Source organism: Zootermopsis nevadensis, unplaced genomic scaffold, assembly GCF_977971745.1.
Source record: "Zootermopsis nevadensis isolate Lab colony 2312 unplaced genomic scaffold, Znev_1.0 Znev_ptg000023l, whole genome shotgun sequence".
In the NCBI taxonomy this organism is placed as follows: Eukaryota; Metazoa; Arthropoda; class Insecta; order Blattodea; family Termopsidae; genus Zootermopsis; species Zootermopsis nevadensis.
In genome coordinates this window covers 3,437,648-3,456,907 of record NW_028259155.1, presented here as the reverse complement: position 1 = coordinate 3,456,907, position 19,260 = coordinate 3,437,648, and the positions used below count along the sequence as shown (strand labels likewise).

Here is a 19,260-nt window from a genome sequence, read left to right as displayed (position 1 = left end):
ATTTTAATTTTAATTTTACCGTCATTATTGATTGGCAGTTTAACACTTTAATATATCATTGTATCATTTTGTATGACGTAAATTTTTACCTGTATTTTAAGACTTTTTTTAATCGTCGTTATACGACGTACAGTAGATGTATCTGTGAAGAACTGTTTGGTTTAACGGATAAAGTTAAGACCCAGTACGTGGTTAACTGTAAGACACTTGAAGACATGCAAAAACGGAAGCTTATATCTGACTTATGACAAATTATATAAAGTTTATAGTTTAGATGCGTCATGTTTGTGTTAAAATTCAGTATATATTTATTTATTATTTCAGTCTATACACAAACTTAGTTTTTAATGTTGTTGTTAAAATTACAATTAAAATTTAGCGCTTTTCATCAAAAGGAACACCTACAAAAGAAATCTACAAAACAAATAAATCAATAAAAGCTTGCATTAATAAATATATATTGGTTTTAAAGATGAAGATAACAATAAAAACCTGAGGATGATGCAATAGCATCGAAACATGTCGTAAAATAATAAAGCGCTGAAATGTAACATCGAAATAACAATGAAAAGCGCTAAATTTTAATTGTAATTTTAACAAACAACATTAAAAACTAAGTTTGTGTATAGACTGAAATAATAAATAAATATATACTAAATTATATAAAATAACTTATTGATTAATATGCCGAAATGTTCGTAGTACGAAGAATTTCTCGTATATTGCCATGAAGTTTTGATAAAGTTTTTAAATTTATAACCTTACTCTAACTGAATCGTTAAGCAACTGTGAATTTGGCCTTGTGTTGGGAAAATGTTTGGAATCCCTGATTACATAGACGTTGTGTGTTCAGCTTTAACCCTACGGGAGGACCCATCTGTTGTAAGTATGCTGGAGGTTTCGCTGTATAACGTACTATAAATAACTCGCTTTGCAAATGTGCCTATTGGATTCTTCCAAACCTATTCCGGCATCTTTAATGTTTGTTCAGAAATTGCTGACGTAGTGGAATGCTGTGCTAATAACGAATATAAATTCTTTTCCCCTTCAAATTTCTGAAAAGCTCATCTTGGAACGAAACTTTGGAAACGAAAAATTATTTGGATAGTAAAAGGTTAATATTTCCCTAAATACTGTCTTTTAAATTGTTTTTTTTTGTGAAACTCGATATTGAATTTACATATTACCCACGTCCTACGGCTTTTATTTAAATATAGTTTATATAATTTGTTGTTTTGTTTATGTGTCAGACTTTGCCTGCAAGACTTGATTTCAAAACGTTTATGATTTTGAAAACTTGGATGTTCAGAACCGGACATATTTGCGTTATCTAATACAATAGCAGGCATGTGGCTTTCATACTAACACGGCCACGTTCGATCTCCGTTGGTATATCTCACTGCCGATTGTCGTGGCATCTGTCCATTATTCACATATTTGCTTGTCACTACGAGAAACACAGATCAGCAATTGTGAGATGTATCACTGGTCCATAAGCAATAAAATAATTTCAAAAAGATATTACAACTAGAAGAAGGAACAGTTAATGTTTTAAAAAAAAAGAAGACTACGTTTCGTAAGCTATATCTGCTTCTATCCTCAGGTTGAAAAGAGGGTACTCGGTACATAAATTTATTATATTTATTATGTCTGTTTACGTATTTATATGGTAAATATTCCAGATGTAACGTGGATATAGAATCAGAAAAGCGTAGCTTCATCTGTGGTAGACCATAAACTCAAAAGGACTGTCCTGCAATTATAGTTTCTCGTCTCAAATTTCCATGCTCATATTTGTTTTTCGTAATCTTGTTATTTCGGGCCTGACAATGGCTGTCTGCTCGAATTGGGTTCGTCGTATGAAGGGGGCGTGTTTCCCTGAAAGATTGTAACAGGAATCTGTCACATCGAATTACATTCATGTACGTTGCGTGGATGTTTCCGGCTACAGATTCATTCCTACAGAATGTTCTTAGAATTTGATGCTACTAGTGATAGAAATGGAATATAACAAAGGGGAACATCGGAGATAAACTGTTAATGATTCACGTTGGCGAAATTATACGTAGAGAAAGCAAGGACATGCCGTGAATATAGCTATAAAGTGACTAATGAGATGCCAGCCATTGAATTTGCCTCAAATACTACATTACATAGATTAAAATTAAAATTTATATTTCCACTGCCGAAGAAATGAATGCATATATAACGCTCTGGGTTCCCATTAGTATGACACCAGCTTCAAATCTAGGCTGGTACTGGTTCTTCGTAGTTCTGCAAATTTCCTTCTGCAAAATGTCGAGGAAATGTATTAAAATAGGCCACTACCGACTTGTACCTACTCTGCTTTTGTGGATATCCTCCAGTGACAGTCAAAGGCTTGTTATATGTAGGTTGTATATATATTTATTTTCACAGTCTATACACAAACGTTGTAATTAAATGATGTTGTTAAAATTATATAATATTAAAACATTATGTAGTATAAAATATTATTTAGCGCTTTTTTACGACATGTTTCGATGGATAAGACCTCATCTTCAGGTTTATATCAATTTTATAATATTTTAAAATTATTAGATATTTTTATGCAATGTATTATATTGATCTGTGGTTTGTTGTAGATTTTCTATTTTCATGATGAGTTGTTTGTTTGTAGTCAGACGTTTATTTTCTGTGGAATTAATGTTTAATTATTATCATGAAAATGAGTATGGAATTGACATAGGAAATAAATAAATAGAAATATAAAAGTAAAATATAACGAAAACATACCAAGATGTGTTGGGTCACGTTTACATACATAGGTAAAGAAACCAAATACATAACAAAAATATTTAAAACAAATAATATAAAAGTCGCCTTTAGAACAAATAACACAATAAAAAACATTTTAAAACAAAAACCACAATTAGATATAAAAAACCAATATGAACAACCAGGCATATATAAGTTAAAATGCAAAGATTGCCCACTAACTTATATAGGCCAAACAGGACGTACATTCACTCAAAGATACAAAGAACACATAACAGCTATTAAACAATTAAAATTATTAATATATTATAATTTAATTATTATCATGAAAATGAGTATGGAATTGACATAGGAAATAAATAAATAGAAATATAAAAGTAAAATATAACGAAAACATACCAAGATGTGTTGTGCGGAGTGACTTACGTCTGATAGCTGGTGAGGATAATCTGTAACTGGTGTACGTATGTTGATGAGGGTTATTATATATGTAAGGAGAAAGTTGTTTCACGGGGTTGGGTAAAGGAACTGTATGATGTTGAAGATGGGATTGCTTAGATGTATGTTGTTATCATTTAGTGCAATGTTTTGTTTGTGTGTTCGTTGTATGTAATATTTTTCTATTGTATCTCTGTGTCGTTTATTGTGAACTATTTTTATAATATCCATTGTTTGTTCGATTTTATTGTATGAGTGTCCAGTGTTTAGTATATGTTTTGTATATGCTGAGTTTTCTTTGTTATGTTTAATAGCTGTTATGTGTTCTTTGTATCTTTGAGTGAATGTACGTCCTGTTTGGCCTATATAAGTTAGTGGGCAATCTTTGCATTTTAACTTATATATGCCTGGTTGTTCATATTGGTTTTTTATATCTAATTGTGGTTTTTGTTTTAAAATGTTTTTTATTGTGTTATTTGTTCTAAAGGCGACTTTTATATTATTTGTTTTAAATATTTTTGTTATGTATTTGGTTTCTTTACCTATGTATGTAAACGTGACCCAACACATCTTGGTATGTTTTCGTTATATTTTACTTTTATATTTCTATTTATTTATTTCCTATGTCAATTCCATACTCATTTTCATGATAATAATTAAACATTAATTCCACAGAAAATAAACGTCTGACTACAAACAAACAACTCATCATAAAAATAGAAAATCTACAAACAAACCACAGATCAATATAATACATTGCATAAAAATATCTAATAATTTTAAAATATTATAAAATTGATATAAACCTGAAGATGAGGTCTTATCCATCGAAACATGTCGTAAAAAAGTGCTAAATAATGTAAAATCGTATTTACGATAAAAAGCGCCAAAATATAATATTTTATACTACATAATGTTTTAATATTATATAATTTTAACAACATCATTTAATTACAACGTTTGTGTATAGACTGTGAAAATAAATATATATTTAATCAACACAAACATGACGCATTTAAGCTACAAAATGTAGGTTGTAGATTAAACAAAGCCATTATGTAAGCTAAGATCAATCAATCAATCAATCAATCAATCAATCTATCTCCTCCTCGTCATCAGAAGCTGTTATACGTTAATCTGTTACGACAGCCTCGATTCTTTGTGTCTCTTTAAAATTTATCTTTGATTCCTTGATCCATATGTTCCGTATTTTACAATTCCTTTGAGGGATCTGTCTCGCTGTGTATTGTGTAAACATAGCAGATCCATTTTTTTTATCAGTGTGGTCTTTGATTGTGTCGAAAAGTTTTTTTTTTATATTTTATCCATGTATATTTTTCAACCTGTCTCATGAATCACACTCGCCATACTATAAAATGTAGGAAAGTTCACTACTTCTTGTAAACAAATGCATTTTATATATGAGCTGATCAGTGATAAAGTGGTATAAGTAAACAGATGTATAGACGGAGTGTTTTAGGTGTATAATTTCAGTTTTTTTTTACTGTAATGAATGAAAATACATTTGTGCTGCAGCTAATATAATTTCCTATCAAGCACACCAAAATATCTCACATTTTTTCATATGATATTAACGAGAAACCTCATTTTATACTGCATTAATAGAATTTTACGCATGACACTTTAAGTATGATGAGTTCATACGCGAAGTTTGGGATACGGGCCTTTGTGAACTTGTATTAATAAAATCACTTTTTTGATATTAGTGCCTACATTTGAATTCGAATTATCCCCCCCCCCACTCACAAAATGACATCGAAAGACCATTCGTCGGAACATGAAGTAAGAATAGTTATTTATTGTTTTTATTTCAGTAATGCTGCCATTTACTCTGCGATTTAGAAAGAATTTCGATTAGGTATTATATTATCATCTGGCTGAACCCTAACGTTGTCAGTTTCACAGTAATTTATAATCCAGGTGAGATTTTAGGTTCTCACGGTTTCGAATATGAGAATAGCTTTTGTAACACGTAGTTTGGCAGATATTGATCAACCTTTCGAGCTGTTTGCTGCCATCTTCATCCATAAATTAGATGTCATCACTTTTTTTAATTCCCACAATTTTAGAAAAGCTACAGAGTTTAGTTCACTTTTACTTTGAGAGTCTTTTCCTGCCTACATAAGGTCACCCACACCAAGGGAGTTTCCATTCCCAACTTCGGGGGCAACTTCTTACTACCCACGCTACAGGCTTTTTGAAACATCTGTTCGACGTACCTAAATCAAGTTTTGTGAAGATAGCAGGTTCTAAGGGGGCGCACACCACCACCAATAACAGCTTCTACATAACCCCTTCATATAGCCTACAACCCAAATCACTCCAGAGAACAGGATGCTTTGTCTTACAACTGACTTATTAAATGTAGGCTTTGGGCATATTTTCAACTCTGGACATGCGGTATATACGCCTTTAAATGGAAGCTTTAAAATAAATTCTATGGAACAACGTGTTTTAGGTGAAGCTAATAGCTACCCAGTTAATGGAGAAAGTCTGTACATTTATGAGACCTCCTCAAAGCTAAAAGAATCCAGTCAAAGTTCTATTCTTTGCAATATCTCCGCCTATCTCATCTTCCTTGATTTGATAACAGAAGTGTACCTCAATATGTGATTAAATTATAGTCTAAATATTTATTCTCATGTTTTCGTCATGGTATAAGTCTAACTCAGTCCATTACATAATTTACATTTAATGACACTAGAATAAATACTTTGTACCTTTAGATGATATCGTGTTGCGTTGTTTTAAAACCAGTTACATTGCCCCATATCACATTCCTAACTAGGTTTGACCCCGTGGTTAACCATTCAAAAAAACTACATGTCTCCGGATGCAAATGATATATGAAACTGCGATATGTATCGATTATCGGCTGTTTCCAATTTATTTATTACACAGTTATTTGTGCTTGTTTGTAGAGGCCACATCTTTCATTGCGCATATTTTCATTAAGTTTCCGAAGGAAAATAAGCCTTGTATTGTAAATCATTTTCAGGGCTTTGTCTGTACACAAAACACGTAAATATCAAAGAATTTGAGATTACAGAAAGTAAATAATTGCAGTAAACGTCTGCGTTTATATTTTAATGTTGTCGACGTTTGGTGTGAATTTTATGATTTGAGTGGGAAAAGAAAATTCACGAGTCTTGCTGGAGTTATATTTCTGAAAAAACATCAAACAACAATTTGGACTCGTGTACACGCTTTTCATAGTTTTTTGTTTGTTTTGATTTTGAGAAATGGTCTCAGACAACAGGAGATTTTTAAAAATATTATTTCATACCACCCCCAAATAATAATCCAGTTTTGAAAAACTGGTCGACCTAGCGATTTGAGCTGTATATTTAAAGAAACAGAATTTGAGCTCATTATCAGAGAGTTATCTCTCCCATTTTAGTAGATATTCGAGAAGGATCGATTGTAGAAGAAACAGCTAATGATTTATGCAGTTAGTGATTTGGCTTTTCTGTGGAAAACAATTTTACCTTAACTCTGCTTTCCGTACACGTTAAATGAATACATCAATTAACATTAACTATTAATATCCGTGCTAATGAAGGTCGGATTGTGGGGATAGCCACTTGCCAGTAATGAACACGGTTCAAAGAACCCGTCATGCCCAACTCTGTGTTCGAGAATCTCTGTTCGATACTAATCGATACGCTGCTCTCGTGTGAGTATCGGAAGGTGACGTTGTTAACAGCGTCACGTGACCGTCAGTCTCTGTCTCGCTGACGGTTCCAACACCTCAGTTCTCACCTCGCCGCAGCCCTGTTGTTGACAGACACATGAATGCAATTTCGTAATATTTATTCAGTGTAATATTAACACAAAAGACACGTGACCATTCGTAAATTTTTATCTTTTTAAGTTTCTAAATTTCAACCTCAATGGTAGAGTGATCAGACGTGTGTATTGACCTTTCTGATACTGGAATTGTGATTTCGAACCCAATTCGAGGCATGGGCACGTTCAAAGCTAGAAATTACTCATTCGTGTATGTCTCAATATTGTCTGTCCTGTAGTTGTGTAAACAGAATGCAATTAATAAAACGGAAATCAATGTAATGACGTTCGTACTGTCATTTGTGTCTGTCATGCGTGGTGGACGTTGCGTGTTGGGGGCACGAGTTTTCAAGGGAAACCCCCCCCCCCCCCCACCTCATCGTGTTATATTGACTGAAAGAAAGAAAGAATGACTTGATAAAAGGCACTGACACCACTTAATTGACTCTCCCATTGCCTTGTAAGTAATTTCTCAAAACCCCGATCTTCAACACCTAGTTACAAAACATAGGGCAGACGAACACGGTAATTACTCAAATACATTTTAATTAGGCATTTGTTTTCCAGTGGTTAATGAAGACCTTTTGATATGTACACTCGTATGCGTGTTTGTGTATGACACACATAATATAAAAGTATGTTTACAAGTTGATTTACATGTAAAATTGTAATGTTTTTATCGTATCACATTAGGACCTCGTTTCTTTCTCCTTGACACGTCATGTAATCACCTTAAAAGATAACGAACTTAGTTTTCGAATGTTATTACGTGTCTTTTGAGATGATAATGTTGCGTCATATTGTGTTGAATATATACTTGTTCAATTTTATCAGTCTAATCACAATAAAATATTATTATTAAATATTAAAATATTAATATATTTTAAATATTTAAATGTTAATTGTAATATTTTAATATTTAATAATAATATTTTATTGTGATTAGACTGATAAAATTGAACAAGTACGTGTCTTTTGTTGTATTTTTGTTTTTATAACTCCTTAACCACAACTTTACAGTTTGTTACGCGTGATAAACGAAACTTAAAAGTCTTATGTGCCATTCTTCCTCGGAATTGAAAACCCTACAATTGGAACAAAGGAAGTTTCAGCCTTAATCGATATGCTAACACTCGACGTGAAGTAATAGCTCTTGTCGATTCGAATAATCGAGAATTGTCTGATAGTAAGCCACTTAAGAGTGAACTACGGTGGCAACCATTATGCATTCGTTAACAGAGATAATTTGAAGCTTTTTTAACGAGGACAGAATATCATCTTTGATATGAGAGTGCCCTACAAAAGCACACGCTACCTTTCAGCTACAAGTTAAGGCAACGAAGAAACATTCATTCCACAACGACAGAATGACAAGCTACTAAAAAGTACAAATTAATGTGTGTACTAAGTATTATTTACATACATTCTAACCAAAATTAATATTAAAATTATAAATCCACTCCTTCTTACACGCGTGTTCGATTAACCCTTTAAACGCGAAGCTCGGCAAATCGTATTTAAGAATCCAGTCCGTACCGCGAAGAAAACACAACACTTCACCATTACAAAGATCGACTGGTTAACGCTGTTTAAGAAAAATTCAAGTTATTAATTATTTAAATGTAGTTACCACTGGGCTATAAATGTTTAATAGTCATTCATGTTTTCACGAATGAAATGACCAGGTTCCTGACTTAATGCGATGTAATTTTTATCCTCTTCGTATTATTTAGGTCGATTTCAATTAATGGCCCTCGCTCTAATGCGAATCGATTGTTGGGCTATCGATTTAGTCTTTTGAGGGCGGATGAGGAATACGTAATCTCGTCACACATTACCCTGGCAAGGAATTTTACCCACATCACGAACGTAATAAGTAGCCGTATTATTACTATAAGCGATGCTTTGGCTGTGTATTAATCTTTATTTAAAAGTATACGCCGTGTAGAAGAGTCAGACTTATTTTTTAAACTATTTCCATTGTTCCAGTCCTGCACGCATCTGTTCTGTAGACTTTATGGAGTGACATCTGCAGAATTTGATTACTCCCCCCCCCCCCCCCCCCAAGTACTGCCCTCTAGTACAGTAACACAGGAACAAAAGGGCCACTTAGAAGGCGGGGATTGGTGCTTTTAGCCTCCACAAAGCTCTTACTTAGGGATGGGAATGAAAGGGCGAGGGGATAGAATTAAAAATGTAATTTTATCTTAAAACAATAGGCGTTACTTGTCTCTAACCTTCTGACGATATATCGCTTCTACGAATGTGTTTCACTTCAGCTTGGAACCCTGTATGTCTTTATTTTATCCACTAATTAAATTTTTAAAGATTTACTAATGACATAAATGATTTTATATGAAATTAATATGGTATATACCAACTATTAAAAAAATATTCAGACGGATAGTATTAACGTTTTATTATCGTAAATTATAGGCTTTAGCAACAGTTTATAATACGTTAAATAATATAATTGTTGCATTTATTCCTTTATTTTTAAACATTTTTATTTTTAAAACAGATTTTTCTAAATTTATTTTCAATTATCGGTTAAACCAAATCGACCTCGTTGAGTCCGCCCTCTGGATAATCGGGAGTCTACTGTAATTGCGTTATGAGAATAGTTTAAAGTTATGAAATGAATAATGTCATTGTTTCTTTGAACAGACTAGACAGCCAGGGTTTATTTGTTTGCACACCTAAACTACATGCCGCTGAAAAGTATAAATTAATGCATGTGTGTACGTATTTACATATATTCTAACCAAAAATTTTTTTTTTGAAATTATAAATTCCTATTCAGCAGCACACATAATTTTGCATAATACAAATTCAGAATCACAAATATCATGTTAAATTTACATAAAGATAAAATAATTCTGTAATTCACAGTGAATTCATTGATAAAAATTTTGAAGTCGGATGGAGTTACACATCTCACCGCCAAGTGCTATAGGGTTTTTACTGACAATCCTAAGGTTCACGTGTGATATATATGGCGTGTTTTGTTGGCGTCGTGACGCCTGGAGTAGGTTTTCCACTGTCATGTCTGGTGTCATCTCGACATGGTGTCAACAGTGGATACGAGTCTGAATTTGTGTATTTACCGTGGAGATAAAATGTATAGTAAACTATTGTGGATTGTCAGTTTAAAATCGCGTTAGACGGGGAAGCCAAGAGACAAATTATTTTTGTCAAGGTCCATATATTCATCCTACAGCATCCGTAAGAGATTTTCTCCCAAGAAAGATGCAATGCAGATAGATACAGCCTCTCCATTAAGCGCCCATTTTAAACAGTGAGTTATGACTTAAATCACTTTTGAGCAGTGACTGAAGTCCTTTCCATTCGTCGTGTTTCACAACAAATAAATGTTGTTGTCATGGCAACAGACATATGGACTAGTGACAAATGACTAGCATTTGTTTTGTGACGTACTGTATAGCACGAATGCCAGTTGAAAAATAAAAGCTGAGAAATAGAAAAATTAAAAATAAAAACCTAGATCATGACGCTGGGCTGGCGTCCAAGGAGAGAAATTGATTTTAAAAGATGTTTTTGTTAGAATTTGTGGGTGGCACTAAGAAGCGGTTGTTAGACTCCTCCATGTTGCTGAAGGAAAACATTCATCAGAAGACAAAGAGGTATAGTTGCTTACGCCAGTCGAGGATAACGGGTACAGAAGTTCAAACAGATTTGTCATACCGATGCTCCATTATTATTGTGATAGAATGTAATGATCGCACGATATTATACAGCGTAATCACACAATCAGCTAAGGTACATCTGTGATTTCTCCAAGAAAATCTCTGTAACGTGTATTATATTAAATTATATTTATTTATTTGTAGTGTTCTGTCCGCCGACAGGTCCATATGAACAGGATCCTTCCATCCTTTTCTCTTCTCGGACTGGGACCTGTTCATATACGTTCTTGGCAGATGATCCAGAAGTGGTTTGCCATTGCCTTCTTCTGTGTGTGAATGGAGTAATTGTTGGGATGCCACGGAGGAAAACTCCGTGTTGCCTAGACCACGGCCTTGCCCAACACAAGTTATAAATTCGAGCACCGCCGGGAATCGAACCCGAGACTCCAGGATTACAAGGCCAGCCTTCTAACCGCTAGACCACCTCATCTTATTATTATTTGTAGTGTTCTGTCTGACGACAGGTCCATATGAACAGGATCCTTCCATCCTTTTCTCGGACTGGGACCTGTTCATATACGTTCTTGGCAGATGATCCAGAAGTGGTTTGCCATTGCCTTCTTCTGTGTGTGAATGGAGTAATTGTTGGGATGCCACGGAGGAAAACTCCGTGTTGCCTAGACCACGGCCTTGCCCAACACAAGTTATAAATTCGGGCACCGCCGGGAATCGAACCCGAGACCCCAGGATTACAAGGCCAGCGTTCTAACCGCTAGACCACCGTGGCACATTAAATTATATATTATAGATATTAGTATGATATCTGCTCTTGTTTTATGTTAAGGGCTGTGAAGGTCTGAAACAGTGAGAAATATGCCTTGAAATTAGTCATGCCGAAATTGAAATACCGGTATGGGAAAATAAAATGTAATTAGACTACATTTGTTTGAGTAGTGATTAAATGCTTTGATATTCTGCGTTGTTTCACAAAAGTTGTTCAAAATATTTACAGATTCCTCACAACTTCCTCGTCAGATTGACGCATTCGGAAGGTAAACGGATGTGTTCTGTGCTAACAGCTGATAAATATTCTGTGAAGGCTTGTGGAAATAAATATGTGAAAAATTATGCTTGGTAAATAAATTACGTTGTTCTGAAATTTATAACAATATATCAGTTGGGAGACCAATGATAGCTGGCCAACACGTTACAGAAACATCGCTGTAAGTTAGAGAATTTTATGTGAACGACTTATCATTTTATCTGTATATCATGTTGACATATTTAAATTACGAAAAAAAAAATAATTTAATAATTTGAATGGGGCATTGCTCCAAGTGACTTAATTATCGAGCTGCCATTGAAATTAACAAGTGTTATTGAATATCGCAGACAGCACATCAATCACTTTTTATTATTTCCGTCCCAACTACATTTCATCACATTCTCTATCTACTCTGATATGAATTATGACGATTTTAAAATCTTTCAATCAATAGGGAATGGTATCTTGAACTTGATGTGACCAATAAATTGTGTTCATACCCACGGCTAGAAATTACATTGGAATGACGACATTTAAATTTTAAAATAATTTGTAAGTAATCATTTTGTCTGTTTAGGATTCTTTTATTTGTTTAGTTTAGTTATAATTGGGTTTTTATTAACTGAAGATGATCTCAATAGGTCGAAAATACATTTTAAACTATTATCTTACTTATATTATTAACATTAGTTAATAATCACTGTCGAGAAATGTAAGAAGTGTTGTTGACAGATAAAAATTAGTGTTTGTCTTAAAAAATCTTTACGAAACATCAAGAAAATTTCTTTCGCAGTATCTAAAGTCAGTAGAATGGAATACGTCCACTAGATCAGTGGTATTCAACCTGGGGTACGCGAAGACATCTTAGGGGGTACGTGAAATTTTAAAAAAAATATGATAAACACTGAATAATCAGTAATGTAATTTATTTAATTTATTTTAGATGTAGAATATATACTATGTATAACTTGAATTATACACCAACAACTTGGGGGGTACAAAGTTAAAGAGAAATTATATCTGGGGGTACGCGAAGACATCTTAGGGGGTACGTGAAATTTTAAAAAAAATATGATAAACACTGAATAATCAGTAATGTAATTTATTTAATTTATTTTAGATGTAGATTATATACTACGTATAACTTTAATTATACACCAACAACTTTGGGGGTACAAAGTTGAGGAGAAATTATATCTGGGAGTACGCGAACAAAAAAGGTTGAATACCACTGCACTAGATGGCTTTTATTTTTGTTATATTGGATGCCAGTCATTCGATTAATCTCTGAAAGTTATTCACGACGAAAAGAATTCTAATAATGTTTGTGTCTTACGCGGAGGCTGATAATTAAAATAAAAATCACTTCAGTAGTGTTTAAATTGTGTGGTATATAATCGCCTATAACGTAATTAACGAATTCTGCGTTACATGTGCTCAAGTACTGTTTGAAAACTGGCGAAATCTTGGCTTGGGGGTTTATCTTTAATTACACGTGTGTTGAGCACAACCTTGGAAATTATAAATAAATCCATCACGTGACCTAATAATTTTCAGTTCAAAGTGATACTTTGCTTTGTCTGTGTCTTCATGTTGAATTTTATGTCTATTTTAATTATTTTACGACTGCAATTTTCCCAAAGCCTCTCGCATCTTATAACAGCCCTTTTTTCAATTTTACGACCCTCATAATTATGTCCGTGACTTATCCTCTGCAGAATACTATAACGGAGACTTAATGTGTACGAATCCCTCCACTTAACGTAGGTGCAGGTTGTGATTAGAATATATATATATAGAAACAAATATTAAATGATTAACGGCGTACAGACATGTAAACAAAATGTAAACAGCAATTCTTATCACTCGTGAAAACAAAACACATGCAATTTTTTTAGCAGGCGGAACGTAAATTACATAATATTAAACTATAATCCATATGTTTATAATTTACGTACGTGTGTAGTTATAAATAAAAAATGAAATATAAGTACAGTAGTCCGTATTATCTGACATTATAAATTTTATCCGACGTGCGTAATTGAAAAAAATCAGGAGTAAAGTTGTAAATATAATTTATATACACCTTGTAGTACGTTTGTAGCAACTGAATACATAAAATGTAGGAGGTGCGTGATGGTCTTGGGGGGGGGGGGGGTGGATACACAGGTCCAAAGACGTTTCAGAGCAGCTGTCACACATAAGACGTACGTACGTCAAGTGTTTGAAACATATTTGTTATGTCACTCTTGCATGAAAGGAAGTGCTGCTGTTTGTAATGGTGTTGTAGAAATGCGGGCAGCCACCATGTTGTAACACGTGTTTGCAATCATTCCTGGGTAGAAGAAAAGAGCCCCCCATCCCACCACTTCAATTTTATCCTCTTACATTTCTGCAATCCACAAAACCAGCAGCTATAAAGATGATGGTCTTCTGCAGGCAGAGAGATTTTATATCGAAAATGTTCTGGGCCCACAAAGATAGTCTTTGGGGGGGGGGGGGAACCCCCTTCGCTATACTTAAAGATTGTTCTCCTGACACGTGATACTGAAGTGTTCTTTGTTTAAATATAAATTTGTGTTAATGAAGAACGTAAGTTAAAATAATTTAAAACGGCTAGAAGCCAGTATCCCATAAATTGTAAATGTTACACTTCGAGAATAATCGATTATTTTTTAAATCGGATATTTTTTTATAGCCCAATACTATTCATCCGTAATATAACATGCTTTTATTCAGTCACTCAAAATCTCCAGAGTTTAAAATTCATAATAAAATTATCTAAGTAGTTTATTTATTAATGGAGGCCTAGTCTTTTTTAACGATATTTTAACAAGATTTGATTTAATCAGTTATTTGACAATTTTAAAAAGTTATAAATCCATGAAACGATTCTGTGTCTATTTGAACGTCTCTGATATTTGTATGAAATACCGTATTTACTGATATTTCTAACACAAAAGACCCGCTCAATGGTTTCGTCGTTTATTACCAAGATCAAGTCATTGACATTCTACATTCAGGAATATTAGTCGATGTTGAAATTGAGGAAACAGTCAATTTCCTTCTGACCAAATCAGCTCTGAGTGAAGGACGGATTAATTGAACAAAGGGAAAGGCAGAGTGGATCGACCTTTGTGCCTGTTTTGCTATAACAGGCTTTTGAGTAGCGGAAGGTAAAATGGAATTAGGGCAAAAAGAATAGGTTTCAAGAACTGGAGGGTTGCGGGGTGGGGGGGGGGGGAATAGGAAGGGAAGTAAATGGCTATTAAAATGGAACATTTTTTGTGTGTACACACGGAGATAAAAGCATGTAAAACTGCACCCCCAGGCATTATGACACATAAGAAAGGAATTACTTAAGTTATTTTATGTTTTTTTTCTAGGTATGTCTTCACTATTATTATTTAGTTGTTAATATTGTCAATTAAGCCATGAGATCATGTTTGTAGAATTATCTTTGTTAGCCACGGTGGTCTAGCGGTTAGAACGCTGGCCTTGTAATCCTGGGGTCTGGGGTCTCGGGTTCGATTCCCGGCGGTGCCCGAATTTATAACTTGTGTTGGGCAAGGCCGTGGTCTAGGCAACACGGAGTTTTCCTCCGGGGGCTTCCCCGGTTTCTCCGTGGCATCCCAACAATTACCCCATTCACACACAGAAGAAGGCAATGGCAAACCACTTCTGGATCATCTGCCAAGAACGTATATGAACAGGTCCCAGTCCGAGAAAAGGATGGAAGGATCCTGTTCATATGGACCTGTCGTCAGACAGAACACTAAATAAAATAAAAATATAAATAAATATTGTTTATTAATTCAGTCGGAGACAAATACGGTACTAGAATTACAATGTTGAGTATTGCTCAGAAACACGACCGTTCCGCCAGAAGTCACGATCCGACGCTGAATGCACTGTGGAGTGGTCCATGACCCGTGGGCGTTCCCTAGTCTTCTCGACGTCTGTCTAATGATAGAGGATCTGTGTGCTTAACCCTTAAATGATCACTGCGCCTTCCAAATAAATCACAACGCCAGTTTTCAAAGGCTGACGTAACTTGCAGCGTGACTCGTCATCTTATCTAGCCAGAGATGGAATTACGAGGGCTTTGGTTGGTTCGGTGATGAACCTTCGGGTTCCGTAAGCCATCTAGTTAGTTAGTTAGTTAGTTACAGATGAAATTACGAATTTTCGGAGATATAGAAAACTCCTACTACATATAATACATAATTTTACAGAATTTTCAAATGAAATTAAATTTATTGACGAAATTTCAAAACCGTATGCATTTTAAATGTAACCTTGTAACCCGTAATTGCATATATCAGTATGGAGTTTTGTCTCACTGAATTTTGCCTTCAGTAAATCCAAGGATTGTAACACACAATCTAAAATATTAAAAAAAAAAATTGTATGTGTAACCGTATGGGTGGTCTTGATCTGTGTGTGAATGTGCGTGCGTGCAAGTTTGAAAGTACCATAAATCGGTAATTTTAAAGACAGTCTCAACACCTTAGCAAGAGGACACATCAACCTAATATTCGCCATGTTTTGATTAATCCTTAAATGTTATATTATTCTTTCGTCAATGAACGTCACGGAGCTGTTTTAGCTTTCGAAGGTATTTGCGGTCAATTGGGAGCGTTATTTTGCGTTAATTACAGCCATGCGTTAATCGTGATATTAGTCACTTATCGTACGATGTCCTGAAAAACATTTTCGTAACAATCAGAGAACCAAAATTCCTTATCATCATACTGTTATACCCGATTTTATAGTATGATGCTTACAACCTGTGTCCCTGAAGATCTGTATTAACCTTACAGTTCTATTTTAAATTCGTATTAATTGTCCATTATTATAATTCTATTAACAATTGTGAAAGTTTATTGCTACCCGTGATTACTACACGTTCCATACATTAAAACAATTTGTTAATTGCGAGTAAAGCAACTGGTAATGTCTCCTTTAATTAATTTTCAAATTAGTTTGTGTCTTCGAAAGCCAAATTTTCTCCCTAGCATTTTTGTTATCAAATCTGACGATATTTTCCTTATTGGTTTTGGCGACGTGTTGACTCGTAGGTAGATGCCAGTGTTTCGGAGAAATATGCAGTCTCCATCTTCACGGCGTCAAATAAACATTTTCCTCGCGGCCTTGAAAATTTGAAATTCTAAACATTCAATATTTGTTCTTTCCCAAGAGTGAGAGATAATTTTTTTTCAATGGCAGTGCATTTTATCCTGTGGTCCACGTAAATCCAACGAAATATTGCGTTATCTATAATGTATTTACATTTACACTGAGTGTATTTTCAGAAGAATGGCTTCAGGCCGAATGTTCAGGACCACCAACGATATTATCCTTTCATCTAACCGACAAGTGGCGTTTTATAGACGTAAACTACATAATCAAGACATGGACATATTTACATCCCACCCTCGGGAGATATTTCTACCTTCCAGATGACTACAAAACCAGTCCCTCCAAAGCGATTAATTTTCATGGGCATTAGAACATCAGGTAGGAAGTAAGGTGGGGTCTGATCATGAATTAATTTCGGTTGCTTTCAATTTGAGTTAGGAAATTGAAAACAAAGCCGATGTCTTCGAAATACTTGGCCGAACTAATGTCTAATGAAATTTGAAAATATTTTTGAGATACTTAAAATACAGCACCTCCCCTTTTAAATTACGTTAATTAATTTGTGTCCAGTATAAGGCCGGTAAAACAGTTTTTATCGTGTATATTACACCAATTATCATGTTATTATGAATTTGTCTTAATTAGAACAGAAGATAGTTGTACTATAAGCAGGTTTGTTATGTTTAAAATTAGTTTATGAATTTTAAATTCTAGGAGACGTCAGTTTCAACGCTGGCTGTATCTTGTTTTAAATTATTTATTTTCAAAAATTAAACAAGCCGACTTCGCCACCCTCAAAACGTACGTTGTTTCTATTTGTATAAGGAATAATATGGCCCTCATTACGTAACGGTAGATTTTCAAACTAAAATTTACATATTTTTACCTCTTACCACATTCATAAATAACAATAATTCCGAATAATTTATCCTTTTATTAAATATGCTTATATTGTTTACTGTTCATACAGATAAACAATATCACATAACAGGTAGATAAATAAATCATAAATTACATTAATATATACCATTATTTTAATGTTGTGTCTTCTTAAATGCATACGTTGTTGTTCCATTAATGACAATGACAAATGCTTATATACAAATATAGCTATTGCTTATTATTTAATTATATCTACAATATACACACATATATAAAGTTTAAATTTTTTTTTAACAATACGTGTACCTGCAGATACAAAATATTAGCGTACTAGTATCAAAGATTTGAGTCTGTTATTCACATTTACGTTTGGAGAACATTCAACAAATTATGTTAAGTCAGATGGAAAAAAAGAATTGTTTTGTTAATAATCAGATACAACCATTTCCCCAACATCCACACCAAGGAACTTTGCCACTTTCACTTGTAACGACTCCACGTGTACTGCAAACGCTGTGTTTCCTCATCCTGTTACTTCCGGTGACTCCAGTAGCACTACTCGTTCTGCTACTGATGCTGTTTGTCCTCTCGCGTTCGCTGTTTGTGGCTGCTTCTGCGCCGACGCAGTGACCTGCGGCGATGTCTGACGTAGACCCTCCGGTGTAATGGTTAGTTTGCTGCAGAGATAAACTACGAGACAGAATCCCACCTCCAGGAACGTTACTTCCATTTGGCACGAAAGATGAATCACGTCTTTTCCCAGCACCTGTTTAAAAGAGGTAAAGATTCGTAAGGAACTTATATAGTACGTTTTAACAAGACTGTTTTATTTAGTGTTCTGTCTGACGACAGGTCCATATGAACAGGATCCTTCCATCCTTTTCTCGGACTGGGACCTGTTCATATACGTTCTTGGCAGAAGATCCAGAAGTGGTTTGCCATTGCCTTCTTCTGTGTGTGAATGGAGTAATTGTTGGGATGCCACGGAGGAAAACTCCGTGTTGCCTAGACCACGGCCTTGCCCAACACAAGTTATAAATTCGGGCACCGCCGGGAATCGAACCCGAGACCCCAGGATTACAAGGCCAGCGTTCTAACCGCTAGACCACCTCATCTTATTATTATTTATTGTTCTGTCTGACGACAGGTCCATATGAACAGGATCCTTCCATCCTTTTCTCTTCTCGGACTGGGACCTGTTCATATACGTTCTTGGCAGATGATCCAGAAGTGGTTTGCCATTGCCTTCTTCTGTGTGTAAATGGAGTAATTGTTGGGATGCCACGGAGAAACCGGGGAAGCCCCCGGAGGAAAACTCCGTGTTGCCTAGACCACGGCCTTGCCCAACACAAGTTATAAATTCGGGCACCGCCGGGAATCGAACCCGAGACCCCAGGATTACAAGGCCAGCGTTCTAACCGCTAGACTGTATGAACTTTTAAATTTGTAGTTAAAGTAAAATTAAACATTGCAGTCATAGAAAATCATTAATCACTTTGACAGTAGAAGTTATTGTTCAGTCCTGTTATGTAAAAGAGA

General features: G+C 34.7%; 2 protein-coding genes across 4 annotated transcripts in view; one reads left to right on the top strand and one right to left on the bottom strand.

The window, feature by feature from the left end:
* Positions 1 to 19,260, top strand: part of LOC110833034 (inactive tyrosine-protein kinase transmembrane receptor ROR1) — a 227,107-nt gene that overhangs the window by 13,589 nt on the left and 194,258 nt on the right. The window lies entirely within an intron of this gene.
* The window catches only part of LOC110833001 (uncharacterized), a 40,118-nt gene continuing 38,611 nt past the window's right edge, over positions 17,754 to 19,260 (bottom strand). For both annotated transcript variants that reach the window (XM_022070550.2, XM_022070549.2), the window contains exon 9: positions 17,754 to 18,487. In XM_022070550.2, the coding sequence (XP_021926242.1) occupies positions 18,153 to 18,487 (335 nt within the window). In that variant the 3' untranslated portion in view covers positions 17,754 to 18,152. The remainder of the gene's footprint in view (positions 18,488 to 19,260) is intronic.